At 51.4% G+C, this 23,420-nt stretch overlaps 1 protein-coding gene across 1 annotated transcript in view; it reads right to left on the reverse strand.

Moving 5' to 3' along the window:
* Nucleotides 1–21,986, reverse strand: part of KCNB1 (potassium voltage-gated channel subfamily B member 1) — a 100,574-nt gene extending 78,588 nt beyond the window's left edge. The window contains exons 1-2 of the mRNA XM_058685911.1: nt 21,620–21,986; nt 19,650–20,382 (exon numbers count right to left, since the gene is read on the reverse strand). Of these exons, the coding sequence (XP_058541894.1) occupies nt 19,650–20,216 (567 nt within the window). The 5' untranslated portion in view covers nt 20,217–20,382; nt 21,620–21,986. The remainder of the gene's footprint in view (nt 1–19,649; nt 20,383–21,619) is intronic.
* Between the last annotated feature and the right edge of the window lie 1,434 nt (nt 21,987–23,420).

Genomic DNA, 23,420 nt, shown 5'->3' on the forward strand with positions numbered 1-23,420 from the left:
TCCCACCTTTCCCCTCCTCCCTCCCTTACATGATAAAGATGTGAAGAAACCAAACACAACGCTGCCCTTATGATTTCTGGGCTTGAGTAGTACAGCAAAGCATACACACAACGAGAGGGAGTTTGGGCTGCTTGCGGAGAAAAGGCAGAAGAGAAGAAAGAGAAAGACAAGCAGTCTAGGAGTAAAACGAAGAAAGGAGGGAAGCTCCAGGGGGAGTGGAGGGCGTCAGTGGCTCAGTGCCCGGGCTCAGATCTGCACCTTTTAGCTGCATTCTCGCATGTGTCGCTCGACCTCCCTGGGCTCAGTTTCCTCATCTGTAAAATGGGGGATAATAACAGTCCTTTCCTCATAGGGTGCAGTGAGGGCTGGATGGATTAACGAGTTTGCCAGTCTGTCCGTAAAGAGGGACGTAGGAGTGATACGTGGGTGTTATGCGGGTCTTGTCAGAACCCAGTCTGTCTCTAAACTCCTCAGAGTCCCCAGGACAGCTGGAGGGGGAGAAGTAGCTGAGGGGACAGAGGGCCCGTGGTGATGAGCTGTATGGCACAAGCTTTGGAAGGCAGCTAAGAAATCTCCCGGGGAGACCAGAACTCCTCCCTTGAGTGAGAGCATCTCATATCTGGGGGAAGGGCCAGGTTCTACAGTTTTCTGAGTAAAAAGGAAGGGGCTCTTGCCACCTCCCTCATAAGAAACCTCTAGTTCAGGGAAGATTATCCCCCACTGTTGAACTTTGGAATCCAAAAGCACTGACTGAGGGGGCTAATGGCAAATTCTTAGAAAAAAATGCCAGGGCCCATCATGAGGGAAATGACATTCAGTTTGGGAAGTCAGGAGGAAGCTATTTAAGTAGAGTCATAAACGATGAGTTAAGGAGACCAAGGGGGCCGGGGGTGGGGGGGGGGGCTGCAAGATTGTTCTAGTTAGCACAGCATGTGCAAAGGTCCTGAGGTAAGACACAGAATGGAGTCCTGAGGATCCGAGAAAAGAGATAGGGAGTCATTTAAAGTGTATAATATGAAGGCAGGGGTAGCTCTTATAAGCCCTTAGTGGTCAAATAAGGGCTTTGGAAATTATCCTGAGAGCAATGAGAAATCATGGAGGGGTGAATGCCCCTCCCTCTTGCCACTTCCCCTCATCCCCATCCAAAACCTCTGTACAGATAGAGTGGATGAGACAGGAGGCAGACTCCGCATGAAATAATAGAGGCTTGAAAAACTCTCTTAAGTATCTGAAGTGGCAACGTTCATTCGGTCAGTCAACAAATATTTATTTAGTAGCTACTATATGCTAGGCACAGTTTTAACACCGAGAAGACGAGAAGACACAAGCAGAACCTGACCAACTCTCTCTCTGATGGAGCTTATAATGTAGCGAGATGAGTCAGATAAACCTAGAATATAGCAGGTGGTGAGAGGGGCTTGAAAAAAACTAAGGGATGATAAAGGAATGGAGTGTGAAGGTCGGGGAGGGAGGAGGTGGAGGTCAGAGAGCAGGGCGCGTGAAGGTCGTGGAGGGGTTGTCTAGCATTTACTACGGGATGAGACCTAGCGAGCGACCTGTCCCTGCCAAGCGCCACTGAGTGCCCATCGTGTGCACATGCGCACGTGAGTAGGCTGTAAAGACGATTCCCTAGCACCTGTCCACTCCACCGTCAATGAAGCTCCCCGCCCAGCTGGCACTCACAGTGCATTTGTGGGGACCACAGTGACCAGCACACTATTCCACGTCCCCACAGGCTGCCGCCAGCCACGCCTCTCAAGAGCCAGGAAGCCGCACGCCCCTGGCATCCTTTCGGACCCTTGCCTGACACCGTTTGCCTTTCTCTGGATAATGGGACCCAGGTGAGATCATCCGGGTTGCCCACTGCCCCCCACCCCCCACTCCCTTGGGGTTGGTAGGGCTGCTTCCCTGGGCCCGCTCCAGGTCAACCGGCAAGAAAAAGAAGATTAAATGGAGTTGACAACAGGTCAAGGGTCTCTGGCTGGGGAGTCACTGTGCAGCCGCTTTCCTGAGGATCGTGTCACTTCTCACAGTGCCGCCTGAGGGGATGGGCATCAGAAACAGCAAGAGAAAGAGGCGAGATGGAGGCTTGGGGACTTCCTGTGGTTTGCATTTCCTCAGGAACTGCTCCCTGGAGGGTGGATGATGAAGCATTAATGACACACGTAAGGGATGAAACCCAAAAAATAACGAGTCAGGAACAAGAGTTCTGACTCCAGACATCAATGTTCTCAGTGCGCCTGCCAGAACGCCACTGAGGTGACCTGACCTCGACCTTCAAAATTCAGGCTCTGAACATCAGTTCCAGCTTGGAACATCAGCGTTCCGACCTTGCCCGCTAGAGTTTCGATCACGAGTGGCGATACCCTGGCCGTGTACCCCTTGGGTCCAATTACGGATTGAGGATTCTGACAATGGATGGCAGCCTTCCCACCTTGAATCCCAGAACTGCGACCCTGAATAGCGGTGTTCCAACAACCCTGGGCACCCCATCTCTACCAAGAACTCCCGAATGTTCAAGCTTCCCAGCCTGAATTTGTAAAGCTGACATTACTTTGCAAGGATATAAAGTTTAATTCTACACAATAAACGCTTCCACGGGCCCACAGTCCCTAGAAATAAGCCAAATGCTTGCATAAGGAAGAAAGATGAAAATAACAGTAAAAATAGCACCAGCTCATATTGGTTGCACATCAGGCACTTTGCTGAGCACTTTCCATGCTTTTTCTCATTCAGTTCTCTAGACAACCCCGTTTTACCGATGAGGACTCTGAGGCTCAGATCCAATCCAGTTTGCTGACTTAATATCCAGTGCCTTTTACAGCAACTGCAGTAGCCTTTTCTTCCTGCTCTGGTTGGAGGTTGGGTAGGGGGATGTTGGATCCTATTAGCTAATTAGTTAACGATTCACCTGTGAATTTCCCTGACTTGTGTTAACATCCACCGGGGGTGACTTGGGTTTTGAAGCCAAGTCCCAGCTGGGTGGGACAGTCATTCATTCAACAAACACTTGCCACCCTGTCTTGTGCTTGACAGCAGAGAGTAAGAAAAGGGGAGGGGGACCCGTTGCTTCTGACCCCCAAGCCCCACCCTCACCTCTCCCTTCTAGGCGGGAGGGCCTCAGAGGCGAGAAATGATTCCTCCTTCTCCTTGTAGCCATCAGAAGGCTCTCTGCTTCAAGGATCAAACGTGGAGCCCTAATGGCTGAAAGTGGTCCACAAGACCACTCTGTCTGGCCCACTGAAATGGTTTAATTTTTTAAAAAAACTAGTTGCCAACATTAGTAACTTGGGAGGTCTCAAATGAAAAATAAAATCACTGGGTGGGCCCAGAACCCAGCCCGGAGCTGAACAGCAGCTGCCTCTCTTGATGGGCGCATATGCCCCAGTCCCCACCACTCCCTGCTGCCTCCTTGACACTGAGGCTGAGTGTTAACTGTCTTGCTCATTGAACTTGCCTTATTACAGTTCTTCCATCCACCTGCTTCACTTGTTATCACTACCTACCTGGCCCCTGTGGCCATCTGAGTCCGAGGTCCCAGCTCTGGCCTCCGTGTCCCAAGGCAGGGAGCTTGGGGAGGTACTTTTTCCTTGATAGAGTCACCGGGACTGAAGGACTTTCCACACTCCTCACCCTCAGGACTTCTGAGTCTTTCTTCCTAGCGGGCAGGGCCGGCTTCACGGGGGGAGGGGGGGTGCAGCCTGCATGGTCCCACGGGGCCCTGCGACCAGAGGGCCCCGAGTTTGGCTGCGTGCTCTGCTGTCGCTGTCTTGAAATGCTTAGGGGTTTTCGCACAAGGGGGACTGCATTTCATCTTGCAGCGCACCCCTCCCGCCACCCTCAGATTCTGCAACCGGCCGGGTCAGCACATCACTCAGTCATTAGGGGCATCCGGTACGCGCGCGTGCACGCACACGTGCCCGCGCACGCACGCGCACTTCTCTAATCTGTCTGGAAAACCAGACAGATTAATTGGTCTGTTAATCACGAGGCCGGCAAGGGTCTCAGACTTTTATGTAGGGGTGGGGGGCATGGGGGCAGCAACCTGGACGGAGAGGGAGAGGGACTAGGGGACTTGCCTTGGGTTGCATTTACACAGAGCTTTATGTACGATAAAGCTGCCTACCCTCCAGCCACTCCCTGGCACAGGCGTCGTGCGAAGAATTCGGGCAGGCAAGGTGTCATCAGAGGCCTCGTTAGGGCAGGGTTTGGGGTCGACTATCTTTCTTCTCCCCCTCTTGAGAAAAGGAGGCAAAGATGAAAAACAACATCATGAACACAGCACGTGCGCTGGGCCCGGCTCAGTGCTGGCCGCTCCGGCGCGCAGATCTTTCCTGCTTGACGATGCCATACCCATTTCCCAGCTGAGAAAGCTGAGGCCAGAGATGAAGGGTCTGTCTGCCCAGGTTTTCATAGCTCATATGTGGCAGTGTTGGGATTATGAACCCAGGCGTCCAGAGTTCTTTCCACTTATGCTACCAGGGAGGTGGCACAGGAGATGAGGGAAAACACCAGTGAGGAGAAGGGTGTCCGCGCCCAGGTGGCCCTAACTTCAAAATAAAGCAGAGAGACATCTTATCGCGGGAAGAGTGTAAGTGCCATCAGATCCAAACTGGTCATTCAAGGTCAGGGAGGGCCTTTCTGAACAGGTGACATAGGAGCCAAGATCTGAAGGATGAGAAAAGGCAGCTGGTGTTGCAAGATCCGGAGTCAGAGGACCAGAGAGGTTAAGTAATTTGCTCAAGGTCACACAGGTAGCTTGTACCTTCATTCCCTCTGGCCATCCTCCAAAGCCCTCCTGACAAAGCCCCTACTCTGCATCAAGCCCCGAGGCGACTTTAGAATACAGGCCGGCAAACTTTTCCTGTAAATGCTATTGTAACTAAAAGCAGGTTCAGATAACAGGTAAGTGAATGTGGCAGGCGTTTCAGTAGAATTTTATTAATAAAACAAGCAACCCACCTACCCGGCTTTAGAACACAGAAATGAATACAAAACAGTCCTAGATTTTGAGAACTTCCTGCCTTACTCATGGAGATAAGACAAGGTCAGAAGAAAATAGAATAGAATCCAAGAGGAAGGATGCTAAATGGCGCAACAGAGAAAGAACTTGAAGAAAGATTGCTTCTGCAATTCGGGAAGGAAGGAGGTCAAGTACAGGTTCTCAGAAAGGACCATCTGCCCTGTGAGGCCCTCTCTGACCACACCCTCTTGTTCTCTGTCAAAATACCTTGCTTCAGGGGCACCTGGGCGGCTCAGTCCATTAAGTGTCTGACTCTTGGTTTCGGCTCAGGGCATGATCTCGCGGTTTGTGAGTTCGAGCCTCATGTCGGGCTCTGTGCTGACAGCTCAGAGCCTGGAGCCTGCTTTGGATTCTGTGCCTCCCTCTCTCTCTGCCCTTCCCCTGCTAGCGCGTGTGCTCTCTCTCTCTCTCAAAATAAATAAACGTTAAAAAAATTAAAAAAAAAAAAACCCACCTTGCTTCTGTCCTTCACAGTTGTACACATTATGCTCTGTGATTATTTTCATTTACTTTTTTTTTTTTAATGCATCTCTCTCTCCAGTAGGCTGTAAACTCCATGGCGGCTGTAGAGTTGCCAGTTTACGTTTATTTCCCGTCTTGGTAGCAGCACTTAATCTCTCCTTGGGGTGCCATCTCCTTTACTTCCATCTCTGGGTCCCCTCCCAGCTCTAAGATGTGATCCACACTTGGTGAAGTGATTGGCTTAGGGACAGGCCAACGAAAACAGCCCTGCGGTTCTGCTGGATCTATTTGGAAAGAAACTTGCTCCCCCTCCCCCCACCCCCACCCCCCCCCCACCCCCCCCCCCCCCGCCCACCATGGAAGCCTGCAGTTGCTGGAGATTATCTTTCCAGCCATGTTACAGCCTGCTGAGAAGCCAGAGCTTAGAGATATCGGAGACTAAGTATTGATGGCATGTTTAAGCCCCTGGATCCAGCCCTGCCTGAGGCCATCCCTAACCCAGGACTTTTCAGTTACATTTTTTGCTTAGGTCCGTTTGAGCTGTATACTTGTTACTTGCAACCAAAAGAATCCTAACCAATAGATACACAAGTGCTTCCCAAGCACCCAGCATGGTGCCTAGCATATAGTAACAAGCCCGTGGATGTTTGTCACACAAACAACATTGTGGCATTGAAGCAGGACCTCAAAACAAGCACACGTATCCACATAAAGTTACAAGAACCAGAGGAGACCAGAATGGAAGCTAACTTTGAATCCAGGAATGGGAGAGGATGACCGAAATTGTGGTCACTATTTGAAACAATAACAAATGATGTGTACGCATATGCACGGCACAGGAGATGGAGGAAAGTCGATCCCTTCAAAGAGACGCTGGGAATTCCAGGCATGAAGAGAAGACGGAAGATAGGGCCAATATCATCATCCCCTCTCTACCTTCTTTTTGCTCCTCACGTGTCCCTGGCAGGGGAGTCGTGGGCTGCCTCACTGGGGCCCTTGGGTCCACGAGGACTCTACGAGGCAGAGCTGGCCAAGGTGAAGGGCCCCGTGGATCACACAGGCCTTGAACGACTCCAGGATGGGCCCTGGGTAGCAATAAGTGAAATATGATGACCTATTTTTAGAAGCTGTTTGATTCCAGGTCCATTACCTGGTGGATGTGAGTGATGGTGTGGAATTGGCAAACGTAACATTATTCTCGTAGACGGCGTCCGCCTGCCAGGCCACAGTGGGCGATTATGGTGGAGACCAGCCTTGTTGCAGAGCAAAAATGGAACAGTCAGGGCATGAGGCAAACACCTCAAGTGTCTAATTTAATTGTGTCTCCTTGTTGTGAATGAAGGCCAGAGGCCACTTCTTCCTGGCCCAGGAAACATGGGCCTGAGAGTGGGCAGGTAGAGACCAGGAAGGTGGGAGGATATGGAGGAGGTACACCTGAGAGACCCTTGTTTCTAGGGGAGATCCCTCTGACCAATCATCACATGATCATGCAAGTTTGCACACTCATTCACTCAACAAACATTTACTAACACTTAACTTAAGCCAAAATAATAACAACAACAATAGTTAACTTGTACTGAACACTTGCTGAGTGCCCACGACTGCTCTGAGTGCTTCACATAGAACTCTCAGGGTGCCTGGGGGGCTCAGTTGGTTAAGCACCCGACAGGCTCAGATCATGATCTTAGGGTTCATGGGTTCGAGCCCCGCGTCGGACTCTGTGCTGACAGCTCAGAGCCTAGAGCCTGCTTCAGATTCTGGGTCTCCCTCTCTCTCTCTCTGTCCCTCTCCCACTCATGCTCGGTCTCTCAAAAATAAATAAACATTAATTTTTTTTTTTTTTTTTTTTTAGATAGAACTGTCACCCTGGCTGTTGTGAGACTCCTCAAATTATGGATCAGGAAGTCAAAGCCCAGAAAAGTTAAGCCATCCTCCCAAGGACACACAGCTTGAATCGTCACTGAGCTGGGATTTGAGTCCGGCCAGTCAGGCTGCAGAGCCTGCTTTTTTAAGCATTCCTGTCTCTCTGTGGGCCAGGCCTGGCATCACATAACAACGCAGAAGCTACACTTAACAGTGTTTTGTGCGAGGAAGGTATGAACATCGGGTTTTTGGAGCACAGAGGAGGGAGCAGCCAGTGCTGCCTGAAGAGGATGTGGGTGGTGAAGGAAGAGAAGCTGTGGGTAGATGAGAGGAAGAAAGGGGACAAGGCAGAAGAATCAGTCTGGCCAAAAGTATGGAGCAGGACTTTTGCATTCTGGGAATGCAAAAAGCTGAGTGTGGTATGAAGAAGCGAATATGGAGTGGTTGGCTGGAGCCTTGAAGGTCAGGCTAAGGAATTTGGGCTTTACCCTGGGAGTAGTGAGAACCATGGAGGGGTTTTTGGAAGGGGGGATGTGAGCAGATTATATATGAGAAAGATGCCTCTTGGTTCTCTGCAGAGGATGAACTGGAGGAGGAAGGCTGGAGACAGGGAGGCCAGTGTGGAAGTTCAGTGGAAAGGTCAAGTTCCAACAGTGACAGGTCACCCCTCTGATCTTACCTCCCCACCTCCCGGGATGGCTCACTCTGCTTCAGCCACACTGGCCACCTGGCTGTTCCTTGACTGACCCAGACATGCTCCTGCCCCAGGGCCTTAGCACATGCTGTTTTCTCCATCAGGAACACTCTTTCCCCAAAAGTCCACATACCTCCTCCTCTCCTCTTCTGATAGTCTTTATTTAGTTGGCATCTTCTTGGTAAGCCCTTTCCTATACACTGCCCCCCCCCCCCACCGACCCTGGTCAAATACACTCTCTCCTTCCTGCTGACCTTTCTTCATGGCATTTGTTATCAACCAAAATACTACATTATTTGATCTTGTAATCTCATCCAAAATACTCCAGTTTTTATCTCTAAAAGATGAATATTTAAATTTTTTTTAATGTTTATTTATTTTTGAGAGAGAGAGAAAGATTCAGAGCACAAGCAGGGGAGGCACGGGGAGAGAGGGAGGCACAGAATCTGAAGCAGGCTCCAGGCTCTGAGCTGTCAGCACAGAGCATGATGCGGGGCTCGAACCCACTGACTGTGAGATCATGACCTGAACTGAAGTCAGACGCTTAACTGACCGAGCCACCCAGGCGCCCCTAAAAGATGAGTATTTTAAAACACAACCACAATAACATGATCATACCTAAAAAATGGCATTAATTCCTCAATAACACCAAATATCCAGCCAGTGTTCATCTTTCCCGGTCATTTCATGACTCCTTTTTCACAGTTGCTTTGCTCTGGTCAGTTTCCGTATTTGTTAATGCTCTGAATGGTTTCACTCTCTCCCCTACTAGAATATTAGTGCCATTAGAGCTGGGATCTTTATTTTGTTCTCTGCTGTGTCCCCAGTACCTGGCACAGGGCCCAGCACACAGTAGGTGTTCAACAAATCTTGCTGAATGAACACAGCCAATCATAATCATACAGCTGATACTGATCTTGTGGGCATTACATGTTTCTTATCGTTATGTACCATATTACCTTATCTAATCCTCATAACGTCTTTGTGCAGCAGGGGCTATGATTGGACCCATTTTACAGAAGGGGAAACTGAGCCATGTGGCTCAAGGACTCACAGCTAGAAAATGGCCAGGGCATAAGACCTGAGACACAGACTGGGCGTCCGTGGATGCTGATGGAGGCTGAGGGTTTATGGCTGCCCAGAAACTGCCCCCACATCCCACATAGTCTTCACAGATTCCTCTGCCCCCACCCTCCCCCACCCAGGCCGCCATCTTCTCTTGCTTGGAACATTGCAACATCCTCCTGGCAGCTGGTCATCCTTTATTTCTGTAAAATGCCCACTTTCCAGGCAACATCCAGGGGGTGGGCGTCCACGATGCACAGGACAGCCCCTCACAACAAAGAATTATCCATCTTCAGATGTCCAAAGTGCTGAGGTTGAGAAACCACGCCCAGAAGTATCCTGCATCCAGAGCTTAGCTGAAGTCCATGCGAGTCAGACTTCCAAAAATGTGTTAGTGACAGCAACGAAAGTCCCAAAGTTGGTACGCCAAATTGCTTTTTTCGTCAATTAGTGTGTATTCTCAGTTATCTTTAGGATAACACCTTTCATTTGACAAACATTTACTGAGTGCCTGCTCTATGGCAGGCACTGTTCTAGGCACTGGGGACACAACAGTGAACAAAACGGACAAAAGCTCTGCCCTTTGAAGCTGGTATCCAAGTGGGGAACAGAAAAAGTAATTGCATAATTAAGTAATTATATGCTAGGTCAGGTGGAGAAACATAAAGCAGGAGAGGGGAATGGAGAGTGTTGGGGATACTGTTTTATAGGGTGGTTGGGAATGCCTCGCTAAGATGACATTCGAACTGAGATCTGAAGAGTATGGGCAGTGAGTCTTACGGCTACCTGCAGGAAGACTACCAGGCAGAAGAAACAGCAAATGCAAAGGCCCTGTGATGGGAGAACGGTATGCCTGAGGAATAGCAAAGAGGCCACTGTGGGTAGACTGCAGTGATGGAGAGAAGGAGGGTGGTAGAGAAGGAGGCCGGAAGGATATTGGAAGAGAGAGGAAAGATGCCAGACAAGGGCCCTGGATGATAGGACTTGAGCTTTTTCTCCGAGGGAGATGGGAGCCACGGGAGGATTCTGAGCAGGAGGGGTGAGCAGATCTGACTCAGAAGTTCCTCTGGCTCCATGTGGAGGATAGACTGCGGGGGTGTGGGGAGGTGGGAGCACAGACAGGAAGAGGCTCCTGCAGTGGTTCAGATAAGAGAGGAGGGGGACCTGCGTCAGGAACGCAGCAGTGGGGCAGTGAGAAGTGGCCACATTCTGGACAGGGGTCACCCACGTGTGTGGTGTGTGTGTGTGTGTGTGTGTGTGTGTGTGTGTGTGTGTGACTGGCATTCCACAAAGCTTTCTTCAGTGGAAAAGGAGAATGAGGGGGCCATGCTGGATGTGTCAGGGGCTGTCCGTTATCTCTGTCAACGATTACCCAGACGGCACCTCTCTACATCCCCAGCACGGTGTACAGAACTCTACATCTGTCAGGACCTTTGACTCTCCTTACCCCAGGGCTCTTCCCAGGAGTCAAAGGCATCTGGAGCAAACAAATGGTGCTGGGAAAACTGGATGCTCACGTGCAAAAGGATAAAGTTGGTCCCTTACCTTACACCACGCACAAAAATTAACTCAAAGTGTTTCAAAGACCTAAACGTAAGACCTAAAAGTATAAAACTCTTAGAAGAAAAGATAGATGGAGGACATTGGATTAGGCAAGGACTTCTTCGCTTTGACACCAAAAGCACAGACAACCAGAGAAAAAAAATAGACACATAGGACTTCATCAAAATTAAAAACTTAGGTGCATTAAAGGACACAATCACTCAAGGGAAAAGGCCTACAGAATGGTAAAAAGTATTTGCAGATCACACATCTGATAAGGGGTATTATAATACCCAGAATATATGAAGAGCTCTACAACTCAACCACCAAACACAAACCACTTGATTAGAAAATAAGGAAATTACTTGAATAGACATCTCGCCAAAGAACGTGTACAATGGCCAGCAAGCACACGAAAAGATGCTCCACATCACTCATCATTAGTGAAATGCAAATCAAAACCACACCAAGATACCACGTCACACCCAAAAGAGTGGCTACTATCAAAAGAACGGAAAATACCAAGTGTTGGTGAGGACTGGAGAAATTGGAACCCTTGTGCACTGTTGGTGGAAATGCACCATGGTGCAACAATATGGCGGTTCCATGGTGGTAATCGAATTACCACACGATCCAGCAATTTCACTACCGGCTATGTACCCAAAAGAATTAAAAGCAGGGTCTTGAGGAGGTATTTGTACCCCCATGGTCATGGTGGCATTGTTCACGGTAGCCGAAAGGTGGAAGCAAGCCAACCATCCATGGACGGATGAAGGGCTAAACAAAGTATGGCCCGCACATACAATGGACACAGCCCTAAAGAGGAAGGAAATCCTGACACAGGCTATAACATGGATGAACTGTGAAGGCGCTGACCTAAGTGAAATAAACCAGTCATAAAAAGACAAATGCAGTATGATTCCATTTATATGAAGTACTTAGAGCAATCACCTTCATAGAGACGGGATGATGATTGCCAGGGGCTGAGGGGTAGGGAATGAATTTAACAGATACAGAGCTTCAGTTTTGCAAGATGAAAAGGCTCTGGAGACTGGCTGCACAGCAATGTGAATACAGTCAACTCTACTCAACTACACACCTAAAAATGGTTAAGAGAGTGAATTTTATGTTATATGTATTTTGCCATAAATAAAGCAAGAAATCATCTGGGGGTTATATTCCTACTGTGGGGCCCGGGCAGAAGTGTTTCTCAAAGCTCAAGGGATGTGGACTTTATCGGTGAAATTACCTATGAAAATAATGCTTAATGCTAACCCTGTGTCTCCAGTGGTCCCATCCAGAAGCCTTTGGGGGCAAGGTCCTTATGGATCAGGAGCCAGGAACACCCCCAAGTCAGGTGGGAGACAGCAAATACATCTCTCCCCTCACACCATTCTCCCTACGGTGAGAAGGCAAAGCTGGGGGTGGCATCCCTGGGCTCGCTTCTCACTTCCGGAAGGCTATCCACACGGCACAGAGGCCAGACCACGGGCTCCCGGTCAGGGAGTCCTCCTGTTCCCTGTGTGACCGTGGGCCAGCCACTTTGCCTCCCGGGGTCTCAGTTTCCATGGCGGCAAGACGAGGGTAATTTTCCCTCCCTCACTGGGTGATGTGGGAATCAGATCTGGTGGGCATGTAATGTTCCTTGCACTGTGCTTGGCTCTCCTCACTGGAAGCCGTGAGTGGTAGCTACGGCTGCCATTGTTTCTCATTTTATCGGGGAGGGATGGGGAAGGGGCCGACGCAGCCCGCCGGCCCTGGGTTTTCTTCTTTTAAGACCGTCTCCGGTGGGGGTGTTGTCGTAAGAGGCCTTTCTGGCCCGCAAGACAATACTAGGACACTGATGAAGAAACATTTCCCACAGATCTTTGGCTCACTCCCCCAGGACCAGAATCAAAGTCAGGGATCCAAGCACAAGCAGCTGATGTGGGAAGGGATCCCAGAAAACCCTGGTAGGGGAGAGGGGACGTGAGACGGGGAGGGAAAGAAGCAAACTGGGTGTATTGTCAAGCAAGGAACTACTTACTGTAGGCGCCTGGAGCTTAATTCTTCTCAGGAACTCTGGGGCCCAGTGTAGACCATCCAGGGTGAGGGAACTGGAGTGTTTACAACCTTCCCCCATCAGGCAGCAGTTGAGGGCTGCTCTGGGTGGGGCATTAGGTCCCTGTCTTTACTGGACTCCACTGGCCAGAGGGAGCCTCTAAGGCAAAGAACAACAGGTGCAGGTGGCTGGGGGTTGGGCTAGTGGCCCCGAAATGGAAAGAGCTAAAAGGATCTGGGTAAGACCCGCATGTCCTCCCTCTATCGGGGCCGAGTCCCGACGGCCCCTCTTGCTGTTGAGCAAGTTATAGAACTTCACCTTACCATGAGCATGTACCATTTTAAAAGAAGAACAACTCTTTGAAAAGGAGCTTATTCATCTGGCAGGATCATCAGGAGGATTAAATGAGACAATGGCAATTAAAAGCAAAACAAAACAAAACCCCCCGACAGTTACTGAATGCTTTCTCTGTGCCAGACCCTATTCGAAGTGCTTTGCGTCCATTAACCCATTTAATTTGGTAGCAATTCAAGGAGACAGGCACTGTTACTGCCCTCATTTTATTAGCGAAGGACCCAGGGCACAGAGAAGCACAGCGTTTCGTCCCAAGTCACACGGTTAGTGAGTAAAGGAACCCAACTTTGAACCTGGGCGACCCAGCTCTAAAATCAGGGCTCCCATCCATGATACTATTAAGTCTAGGAAGTACACAAAGTCCTGGGTATGGAGTTGGTGTTTATTATTCTCTTTCAGCTAATGAAGCTTTGGCCAAACATTCATTTGGCCAACACTTTCCTTCCTAAGCATTTTCACATTTTCACATCTTGTAGCCTTTCAAAACCCCCGGGAGACCCACTGCCAAGGTGCGATCCTGATCGATTCCAAAGGAATGGAAAGATCTTTGAGCCTTGATGAGGGTACCAGTGAGGTCAGAAGGGCCTGGAAACGGTCCCTGACCTTTCACCAGCTCGATGCAGGACCCAGGCTAGTCGAAGCATCCTCCGTGTTTCCTTGTATCAAAAGGGGGTACGGCATTTCTGAAGCCCGGCTTCAATGCCTTACATCCACTATCTTACTTAATCCCTCGGGCAACCCCATGAGGTGGGTTTTCTTATCATCCTCACCTACAGATTAGAAAACGGAAGCTACAGCTGCTGGGATTCCAACCCAGGACTGTGTGACCCCACAGCCAGGATTCTGGATCTCTGCAATTTCGTCTCCAAGGAATAAATACAGACATCTAGGATGACTGACCTGGGGCTGGCAAGAACCTCAGCCGGACGACTTAATGATAATACATGAAGCCCCCTGGCTCAGGTCAAGGAAGCAGAAGCATCATCACATTAGAGGCATGAAGTCCCAAAGGGGCAGGCAGTGACCCGGCAATTAACAACACTGTAATAGGAGAGGCTGCCAACCAAGGGTGTAGCTAGTATAGAGGAATTCCGTGATAACGTTAATAATCACTGTTGTCATTTATCGAATGCTGACCACATGCCAGGCACTTTATGCAGCTTATCTCCTCATGGCCCTCTGAGGTGGGCTCCCTTATAATTCCCATTTCCTAGATGAGGAAACTGAGTCACAGAAGGAAAGGAACTTCCAAGGTCATATTACTGGCAAGCCATGGAGTTGAGACAGAATCACATCTACTGGACCCCAGAGATGATTCTTTTTCTTCTTTTTTTTTAGATTTTGTTTTTATGTAATCTCTACACCCGAAGTGGGGCTCGAACCTACAACCCTGAGATCAAGAGCTGCACACTCCCCAGACAGAGCCAGCCAGGTCCTGCCCCCACCCTTTCACCTGAGATGATTCTTAAGCAAATCTGTGGTGGGCAAAATACTGATCGCTGCCATTACATAAAGACCATTCCTGCTTTTGAATATAATAATATATAATGATGATTATTCACACATATAAAATACTTTCCACTTGCAAATTATATTCACATCTGAAATCTCACTGAGTCATCAAAACAGCCCAAGAGGTGGGCATGGCTCTAACTACCATTTGGCTGATGAGCTTACTGAAGCTCTGACAGCTTGAAAGGTCTACCCAAGATTCCAGGATTAAGAAACGCAGGCTGGGAGCCAGACCAAGCTGGGTTCAAACCCTGGTCCCAACCCCATTTTCATTCCTTCAACAAATATTCGCTGAGCATTTGCTTATGTGACTTCACCTCTCAGAGCCTCCATTTACTCTCTGTGAAAGAATCTGTTTAAAAAAATTTTTTTTAATATTTATTTTTGAGAGAGAGAGAGCGTGAGTGGGAGAAGGGCAGAGAGAGCCAGAGACACAGAATTCGAAGCAGGCTCCAGGCTGTGAGCTGTCAGCACAGAGCCCAACACGGGGCTCGAACTCACAGACCGCAAGAACGTGATCTGAGCTGAAGTCAGACACCCAACTGACTGAGCCAGCCAGGTGCCCCTGAGTCTTAATACCCCTCATCAAAGCCATTCTTTCCCGCATCTGAAAATGCCACTTGCTTCCCCCAGCCTTCCTTGCAGTGAGAACAGGAGCATGTGACCAGATCGTGGCCAATAGGATGTGAAAAGAAGTCTCATAGAGCCTCCTGGGAAAGGTTTGCCTCTCAGAGAAAAGGTGGTACACAGGAGGAAATATCCCTCTTCCCTGGGTGGATCTCATGGGCCTACATTAGCCCTCTTGTGACATGAGGCATCCAGCCTGAGGACCAAGCCAGCTGGAGGACTCTAGATTCTAGAATCCTGATGGCATCATGGAGCCATTAACCAGAAACCAGCTGCCTTGGAGCTTTCTGTTATGTGAGAATCTTCCCTCTTGTAGAGGCCACTTTGAGTCTTCTAGTTCATTACTTGCAGTCCAAATTGGCAGATTATCTGACAGGATTGTTGAGGGGATTTCAATGAGACAGGACATATAAAGTACCTCTAATCAGTGCCTAGCACCATAAACAGTAGCCAATCTGGAAATCAGGAAGTTATCTCAGACTGAGATATATGCCGTGAGACTATTCCAGGGAGGGCAGACACTCCTGGCCTCGCAAATTATTTCCCTCTTGCTCTCCTGCTGAGAAAAGCCTGTAGAGTTTTCCGAGAAAGCAGAAACCCAGGGGTGGCCCAGGACCACAGCCCTGTCGCTCCAACGGGGCTGACCCCAGCTTCCCAACAAGAATCAATCACGTTGCCTTTTGCCTAATGGCTTTTGATTTCCACGCCCCTGACGGTGAAGGCTAGGGCCTGTGCTTTGGCTTGCCTCCCGTTGCCGAACATCCCATCAATTATTAACAGCGTCAGCTCTGTCTTCCAGTACTGCTATCAGAAGGAAATAGTTTGTCGCAACTCAGCCCACCCGGTCATAGAGAAGGGCCTGCGCTCATTATTTATAGCAAGAAAGCCCCACCTACTCCTACGCGCACTGTGCTATAAATCTTGACAAACATGATTTCTTGATGACCCTGCAAGGTGGGCCTTTTAGCTCCAATTTATAGGTGGAAGGCTAGGGTTTACGGAGGCGAAGAACCTACATGAGGCCCGAAACTGGGGAGGTGATGCGGCTGGGCCCAGACCCCTGGTCTGTCCTTGCTCTAAACACATGAGGTACGGTTGTTTCTGTATCTCACAACCACCTGGGAATGATCCTTCATTTGACCATCTCCTTCTGTGGTCTCCAAGAAACTTCCACAGGCTTTACTGTTCTGACAAGCAAGACAACCAAGTGGGGGAATGGACGGGGTGGGACGGGCAAAGTGCAGACAACTGAAGGAGGCCAGAGGCCCGGGAAGCTGGGCTGCAGGCAGGCAGTGAGGAAGGAGAGACAGAGCCCCCAAACCTGAGACACCCTGACTGACGGATTGCTTGATCCATTCATTCATTCATTCCACATGTAGTTATTTGGAGCTCCTCTGCACCAGGTACCTTGATGGGTGCCGGGAACAGAGCAGCAAATGGAACTCGTGGCACTCACACTCTTGAGGGGGAGAAAGGAAAGGAAGCAAAAATGCAATTCCAGATGGTGCTTAAAGCCTATGCAGGAAAGACCCCGAGTGAGGTCGCAGAGAGTAAGGAGAAGGAGGCTGTTTTGGACTGGAGTTAGGAAAAGTCTCTCTGCGGAGGGGTTATTTGGACAGGGACCTGCTCAAATGAGGAATGAGGAGAAGCAGCTGGCCACGGGACAAGTTGGGGAAGAGCATTGTAGGCAGCAGGAATAGCAAATGCAAAAGTCCTGAGGAAGGCTAAAGCCTGCCCGGTTTCAGGAATAGCAAGGAAGCCAGTGGGTCTGGAGCCCAGTGAATGACAGGAGATTGAACAGGTGAATTCAGAGAGGACGTGGGGACCGATTCAGTAGCGATTCAGGTACGCCATGGTGGAGGGTGTGGATTTATTCAGAGTGTTGTGGGAAATCTCTGGAGGATTTTAAGCAGATGAATAATGTGATCCAATTTATATTTTGAAAAGCTCACTCTGGCTGCTGTGTGGGCAATGGATCACAGGGGGCAAAAGTGGAAGCGGGGAGACTAGGGAGGAGTCTGTGGCATTAAATCATTATGGAAAGAACAAGGTCTTCAAAATGACACTTGGGTTTGAACTTCTGGCTACTTCTGTTTGCTTGCTGTGTGACCTTAGGCAAGTTATTCAACCTCTCTGAACCTATTTGTGAAAGGTGGGATAACAACAGAGAGCTGGTGTAAGGATTAATTGTGTTGTTACATTTCGTGCACAGTTAAATATTTGATCAATGGTGGTCAGGATTTCTGCTGAGGATCAATGAGCCTGCCTGCCTCCCCATCTCAGTTCTGCCTGAAGAATATCCTAGACTGTCCATCTGCCAGGAATGTGAGCTGACAGCCTGAGCCTGGGATCACGGAGAGGTCATGAAGCTCGTCCCTGCGAGCGGATTAACCCGAGGGCAAGATGAGGCTGTTTATTGCCAGACGGCGTCTTTTGCAAGCCTGAGCTCCCCTATCTCGCTGCCAGACTCCAACCCAAACACGGTCCTTTGCCTGCTTCTTCTGTGGGAGGGTGACTCGACCCCCGTGGCCCCTCAGTCTCATGTCTTAGGGACAGGACAGGGAGGGGGAAGAGTCATGTTTGGACCTAAATAGGGTGTGTGTAGGAAGAACCCATGTCAGGCCTGGAAATAGCAAAGTAAGTCTGCTGATCCTAAGCCGGTTAAGGGTGAGTGACTGTCTTAAGAGGGAGGTTTTTTGGACACGAAACCTAGGGCAGGATTATGGTCAGAGGCAGCCCACAGAAGAAGAAACCAGGCCTAGAAGTCTCTCCTTAGGGTTGCCAGGGAAGAGAGAAAACCTTCAGGCCTCCCTCCACCGTCCTACCAGCCACCTCCTCTTGCATTCATTCTCAGAGGCCTCTTCCTGGGCAGCCCGATCTAGTAAAAGGACCCAACCTTGCAGGTGGATCTTCAGTAATGGGCTACCTGAGCCAGGGGAATCCCACAAGGAGAGGCCAGGCCGGGCGGGAGGCAACCTGAGCAGATACATGATGCTGATATATATGCTTCCTCCTGCCTTTTTCTTTTTGCCACGAATACATTTACCAACCTGCTCACTCCACCCCCACCCTCCTCTTGGCCCCACTCTTCGAAAGTGAGTTATGTTCGGGGTGCCTGGGTGGCGCAGTCGGTTAAGCGTCCGACTTCAGCCAGGTCACGATCTCGCGGTCCGTGAGTTCGAGCCCCGCGTCAGGCTCTGGGCTGATGGCTCGGAGCCTGGAGCCTGTTTCCGATTCTGTGTCTCCCTCTCTCTCTGCCCCTCCCCCGTTCATGCTCTGTCTCTCTCTGTCCCCCCCCCAAAAAAATAAATAAATAAACGTTGAAAAAAAAATTAAAAAAAAAAAAAAGAAAGAAAGTGAGTTATGTCCAACATATCTTTCCCAAAGTGGTCTTCCTGGATTTCAACATCAACACTTCTCTTTTCTGGCTCCCTCCAGGCCTCCCACAACCTCTTTTAGAGTGCTGAGCACACTGTGTTGTCATTTATTCCCGACACCCTGCCTGTTGGCCACCTGAAGACAGGCCCCATCTCGCCGAGGCATTCCCAGAAGCCAGCTCAACACAAAGAAGCCGCTCATCAACCAGTGTCCCCCTTCCCTGGCCTGTCCCCCCACCCCAAGTCTTCCTCAGTCTGTTACAGCCTCTGCCTTTACCCAACAGCACACTGGTCCACTCAGTGTGACTGAAGCCTTTCTGTCTCCTTCTGCTTCATTTTCCACATTGCCTCATTTTTGTCTCTTATTTCAAAATTTACATCCTCTCCCGACAGCCAAAGCATCTTTACAAGCTGCACCAAATCATTCTTGGAATAAACTCACCAAACAAATAAAGAACAAACCAGGGGTGACCCTTCACCCACAAGCATCCACAGCCAGCTGCATTCGTCATGCATGCACACACCCACCCCTGAGACTCTTTGCCTCATTTTCCTTACTTATGTTAAAACTGCCTGACAGTATTTCAGTGTCCTCCAAGCATGTCTGTAAGCTGCTTTCATTCCTTCCTTGGGGCAAAGTGGGGTTACGAATACAGGGATAAGTATTAGAATCGCAGGTGACCACCCCCACCCCCTCCAGTCTGGGTCTAGGACTCCACAAGGGAGCACTGTGTATACAGACCACACTCTACTCCATCCCAGCAAGGCTTTCACGTCGCTCTGTGCTTTCTTATTTACAGCGCCCACCCCTTTGCTGTGGATTTTTTATGCCTCCACAAATCCTTGTCTCCCACAAAGTCGAGGTATTGAATAATGAAGGGATGAGGTCACCAATGCAAATAGGAACAGTCCAAAGGGGTTGGTCCTCATCTCTGAGGCCTGGGCCATAGCCCCTCCCCTCTCTGGTCTCATTTGGGAACTAAACCAGAGGACCCCCCCCCCCCCCCAACACACACACCAGGCCGCGGTCCTCGATCTGGAGACACAAGCAGAGCCACCGATGCAATCTCCCGCAGGTCCCAGACTCACCTTGGCAGCCACGGAAGAATTGGGCTTCTCCAGGAGGTCCCAGAGCTTTTTCCTCTTCTCTGCACAGCACGTGTTATCGAACTCCTCCCCCTCTCGCTCCCTCAGGGTCTCTGCCTCCCGCTTGAGCTCCTCGTTCATCTGCTCCTTTTTCTGGTGGTAGCGGGCCTGGCAGCAGGACTCCAGGTAGATTTCGTCGATGCCCCAGTAGTCGAGTTCTTGGCTGAAGCTCAGCGCGCACATCTCCTCCATCATGTGCAGCCGCCCGGTGCGGTAGAAGTTCAGGATGGAGGTGAAGGCGCCTGGATGGCGGTCGAAGAAGTATTCGTTGTCGTCGAGGCTGTAGTCGTCGCACACCTCGAGCAGCGAGTCGTGCGTGTTGCAGTCGCGCAGCTTGCCCAGCCGCGTGCGGGGCAGGCGGTCCAGGGTGCGCCAGAGCACCTCGTGCGCCAGACCCCCGACGTTGAGGCGGACGCGCCTTGAGCACGCCTTGCTGCGCACGATCTCCATGGGCTCGGGCGGCAGCGAGCTGGTGGAGCGGGAGCCATGCTTCGTCATGCCCGCCGGCATCGCTGGTCCGGCTGCCCCCGCCCCCCCTGCCCCCCCAGGCCGCTGTCACTGGACGGCAAGGCCGGCCGCCGCGGGGGAGGGGGGCAGGGAGCGCTGTGGGCTGCTGGGGGTGCAGGGGGCCGCGCGGGCGCGCGTCACGGCCGTCTTCTCACCTCCATCCCGACCGCTGCAAGGCAGGAAGCGGACGCGGGTCAGCAAACAGAGAGCTGGGCGCGGCCCCTCCCCACCCCTCCACCGGGACCCCAAGCGGCCTTGACCTTCCCGGTGCCTAAGCGGCTCAGGGGGTGGGGGGTGGGGGTGTAGAAAGGCTTGGCGCTGTCCCTCCCGCCGGTGCTGAAGTCCGCCCCACCCCACGGGTGGAGGGAGGGGCCGCTCTTCGGGGCGGGGAGAGGGCCCCCAAGAGACGCACAGGGCACCCGGGAGGCCCCACCCCGGGGTTCTGCTGCCCAGGCCCGACCCAGCCTCCCGGGGCGCTGTCCTCCCCTTCGAGTGCTGAAACTCTCTTCTTTCTGGGTCTCCCCGTCGAGTCCCGAACCAGGCCCCGCAATGGGCAGAGAGGGGCGCTGCATGAAAAACTTTTTTTTTTTTTTTTTTTTTTTTTTTTTAGATTTCTCATCGATTCCTTCCCCCCGCTCCGAAAAAATTAGAATTTGAGAGCTCTGGGGTGGGGGTGGGGGGGCAGCGGGTTTGCTTTTTCTAAACCTTAAAAGCTTTGGGGGAATTTTTTGGTGGGGGTCCAGGTGCCCACCTGTCGGGGGTCGCAACAGATGGGGTGGTCAAGACCGCGTCGCTGTTCCGGAGCGACCCCGCTCCCTAAACCACGGGAGCGTCTCTTGAGGTCGCTCTGGGGACCAAGTGAGCTATGAAGATGCCAAACCGAGATCTGCAAAGGAGTCCCGCCCCTCCCTCTGTGCCCCCTACCCCCCCGCAGGAGGGGCACGCCGAGTCCTGCGGATCCACCTGCTCCATTCTTCCTTTCCTCCTTCCCCCCACCCCTCCTCCTCCTCGCTCCTCTCCAGCGATGGCTTTTTATAACTCCGGGTTCTGCGCCTTTCCCGGGGCTTGGAAGGGAAGGGGTGGGGGAGGTGGGAGGCGGGGAAAGGAGCTGAATTTTCTGGCCTTTTCAAAACGTGCCCTCCTCCCGCCGCTCGCTAGTGATTTCGGGGGCAGTCCTGAGCCCCCCAGCATATGAGCCTGACGCCCTCTCCCCTTGCGTCTACCCAGGCCCCAACCCTTGCCCGAGGACCCCCCCCCCGACACACACACACACACACACACACACAACCCCCCTCCCCGGTCTGAAGCCGCGGAGCCCGGGTAGACCAACAGGCCGAGCCGCGGCAGGCGAGCCCCCTTTCGGTGTCCCCCCCCCCGCCCCCGTGTCCCCGAGCCTCAACACTCACCCCCAGGGCGGCCGCTTCCCGGGGCCAGGGACCGCGCATCGCCCCGGCCGCCCGGGCGCCCCCGCCCGCGGGCAGCGGCGGACCCGGGGCCGGACCCGGGGCCGGGCCGGGCCCGGCCTACGCCGGCCGGGCAGGCAACGCGCTAGGGCTGCAGGCGCCGCGGGGCCGGGCGCCCTCTCCGAGGTTGGGGGCGCGGGCGAACGCTGGGTGCGCGGGTGGCAGGTCCGCGGTCGGGCGGCGCCTCCTGCTCCACCTCCTCCTCCTCCTGCTCCTGCTCCTGCTCCCGCGGCGGCGGCGGCGGCGGCGGCTGCTTGAGCGAGATCAACAAGTCGGGGCTGAGCTTCGGCTCCGCGCTGGCTGCGATTCTGTCCCGCACTTCGGAGCGCCCGGAGTCTGGCACAGAGGCGGGACGGCGCCACCTGCGGGTCGGAAGCGTGAGCACCGCTTAACTCCTGCCTGCCCGGCCCAGCCTCCAGGTGAAGCTGGGGGCGGGCTGGGGCTTTGGGAGAAGGAGATGCACCAGGCGGTCCGGCCCTTCCCACCTGGGCTGCCTTCCCTGGCTGAGTCGCAATCCCTCCATCCTTTGTCAGGTCAACAACGTGGGGGTGCGTGCCTTCTATGTGCTAGGCACTAGGATAAACGTCTGAGAAACAGCTGTGAACCAAACACCAGCGTGGCTGGAGACAGATGAAAAACAAGAAAGTCAAGTAGAAATATGTCAGGCAGTGATAAGCGCTGAGAGGGTAAGGAAGAGGAGAGGGATAGAGGCAGGGGTGGGGTGGGGGCAGACTGCAATTTTAAATAGCCCTTGCTTTCATGAGCTTCCATGCTAGTTGCTAAAATCTAATTCCAGAATGGAATCCTGGGTTCTAGTGGAGGAAGACGGACAATGAAATACATCAACAAATAAATATGCAATGTGGCAGCTGGTGATAATCACTAAGGTGAAAAATAAAGTAGGGTGAGAGGAAGAGAGAGTGAGGGGTCAGCTGATTTATACAGCCTGGTGATTCATTCATTTATTCATGTTACCTTGGGCATCTGGTTTTTGAGAACGTCCTGTGTGCCTGGCCCTGTGCCAGGCTCAGCAAAGGAAGCATCCTCCCTTGGATCTCCTGTCCAGTGGAGGAGACAGAATCCATCAAATAATCTCCAGAAATGAATGTAGAACCAAAGGATTTACCTGAAGAGATGAGCAAAGCTTCCCTAAAAGACAAAAGCTGACTAAAGCCATAGGGCCCCTTCCCCTCTCTGGCTCTTCCCGTCATTTCTTAAACGAAGGGATTCGTTTCCATAGTGTTGTGCATAATATTACTATATTTTTAAAATCTGTTTACTTCTCATCACCTCCATCATCATGAGCCTTGTCCAAGGTGTCATCATTTTGTGGGTAGAGGCCAGGGATGCTGAGAAACATCCTCCAGGTGCATAGGATGGACGGACAGCCACAACAGATAATTTTCTAGCTGTAGATGTCAATAGTGGCAAGGCTGAGAAACCCTAGATTAATTTAGCAGAAGGCAAAGGTATTCGCTGGTCTGGAAACGCTATTCTCTCAACCACTAATTAGTGAGCATCTACTATATGCCAAACGCTACTCGAGACACTGGAGACACAGTGAGAAGAATAAAACGGGCAGACCCTATGTTCATGGACTTATATTCTGGTGGGGAATACAGTTAATAAACAAGCTAAATAAAGAAACCAGATCACTTGGATTGTAATAAATACCATGAAGAAAAGTACACAAGTGGAAGTGATAGAGCGTGTCTGAGAGAGGTGCCAGCAACTTTAGATAGAG

Source organism: Neofelis nebulosa, chromosome 9 (genome assembly GCF_028018385.1).
Source record: "Neofelis nebulosa isolate mNeoNeb1 chromosome 9, mNeoNeb1.pri, whole genome shotgun sequence".
NCBI classification, from domain to species: Eukaryota; Metazoa; Chordata; class Mammalia; order Carnivora; family Felidae; genus Neofelis; species Neofelis nebulosa.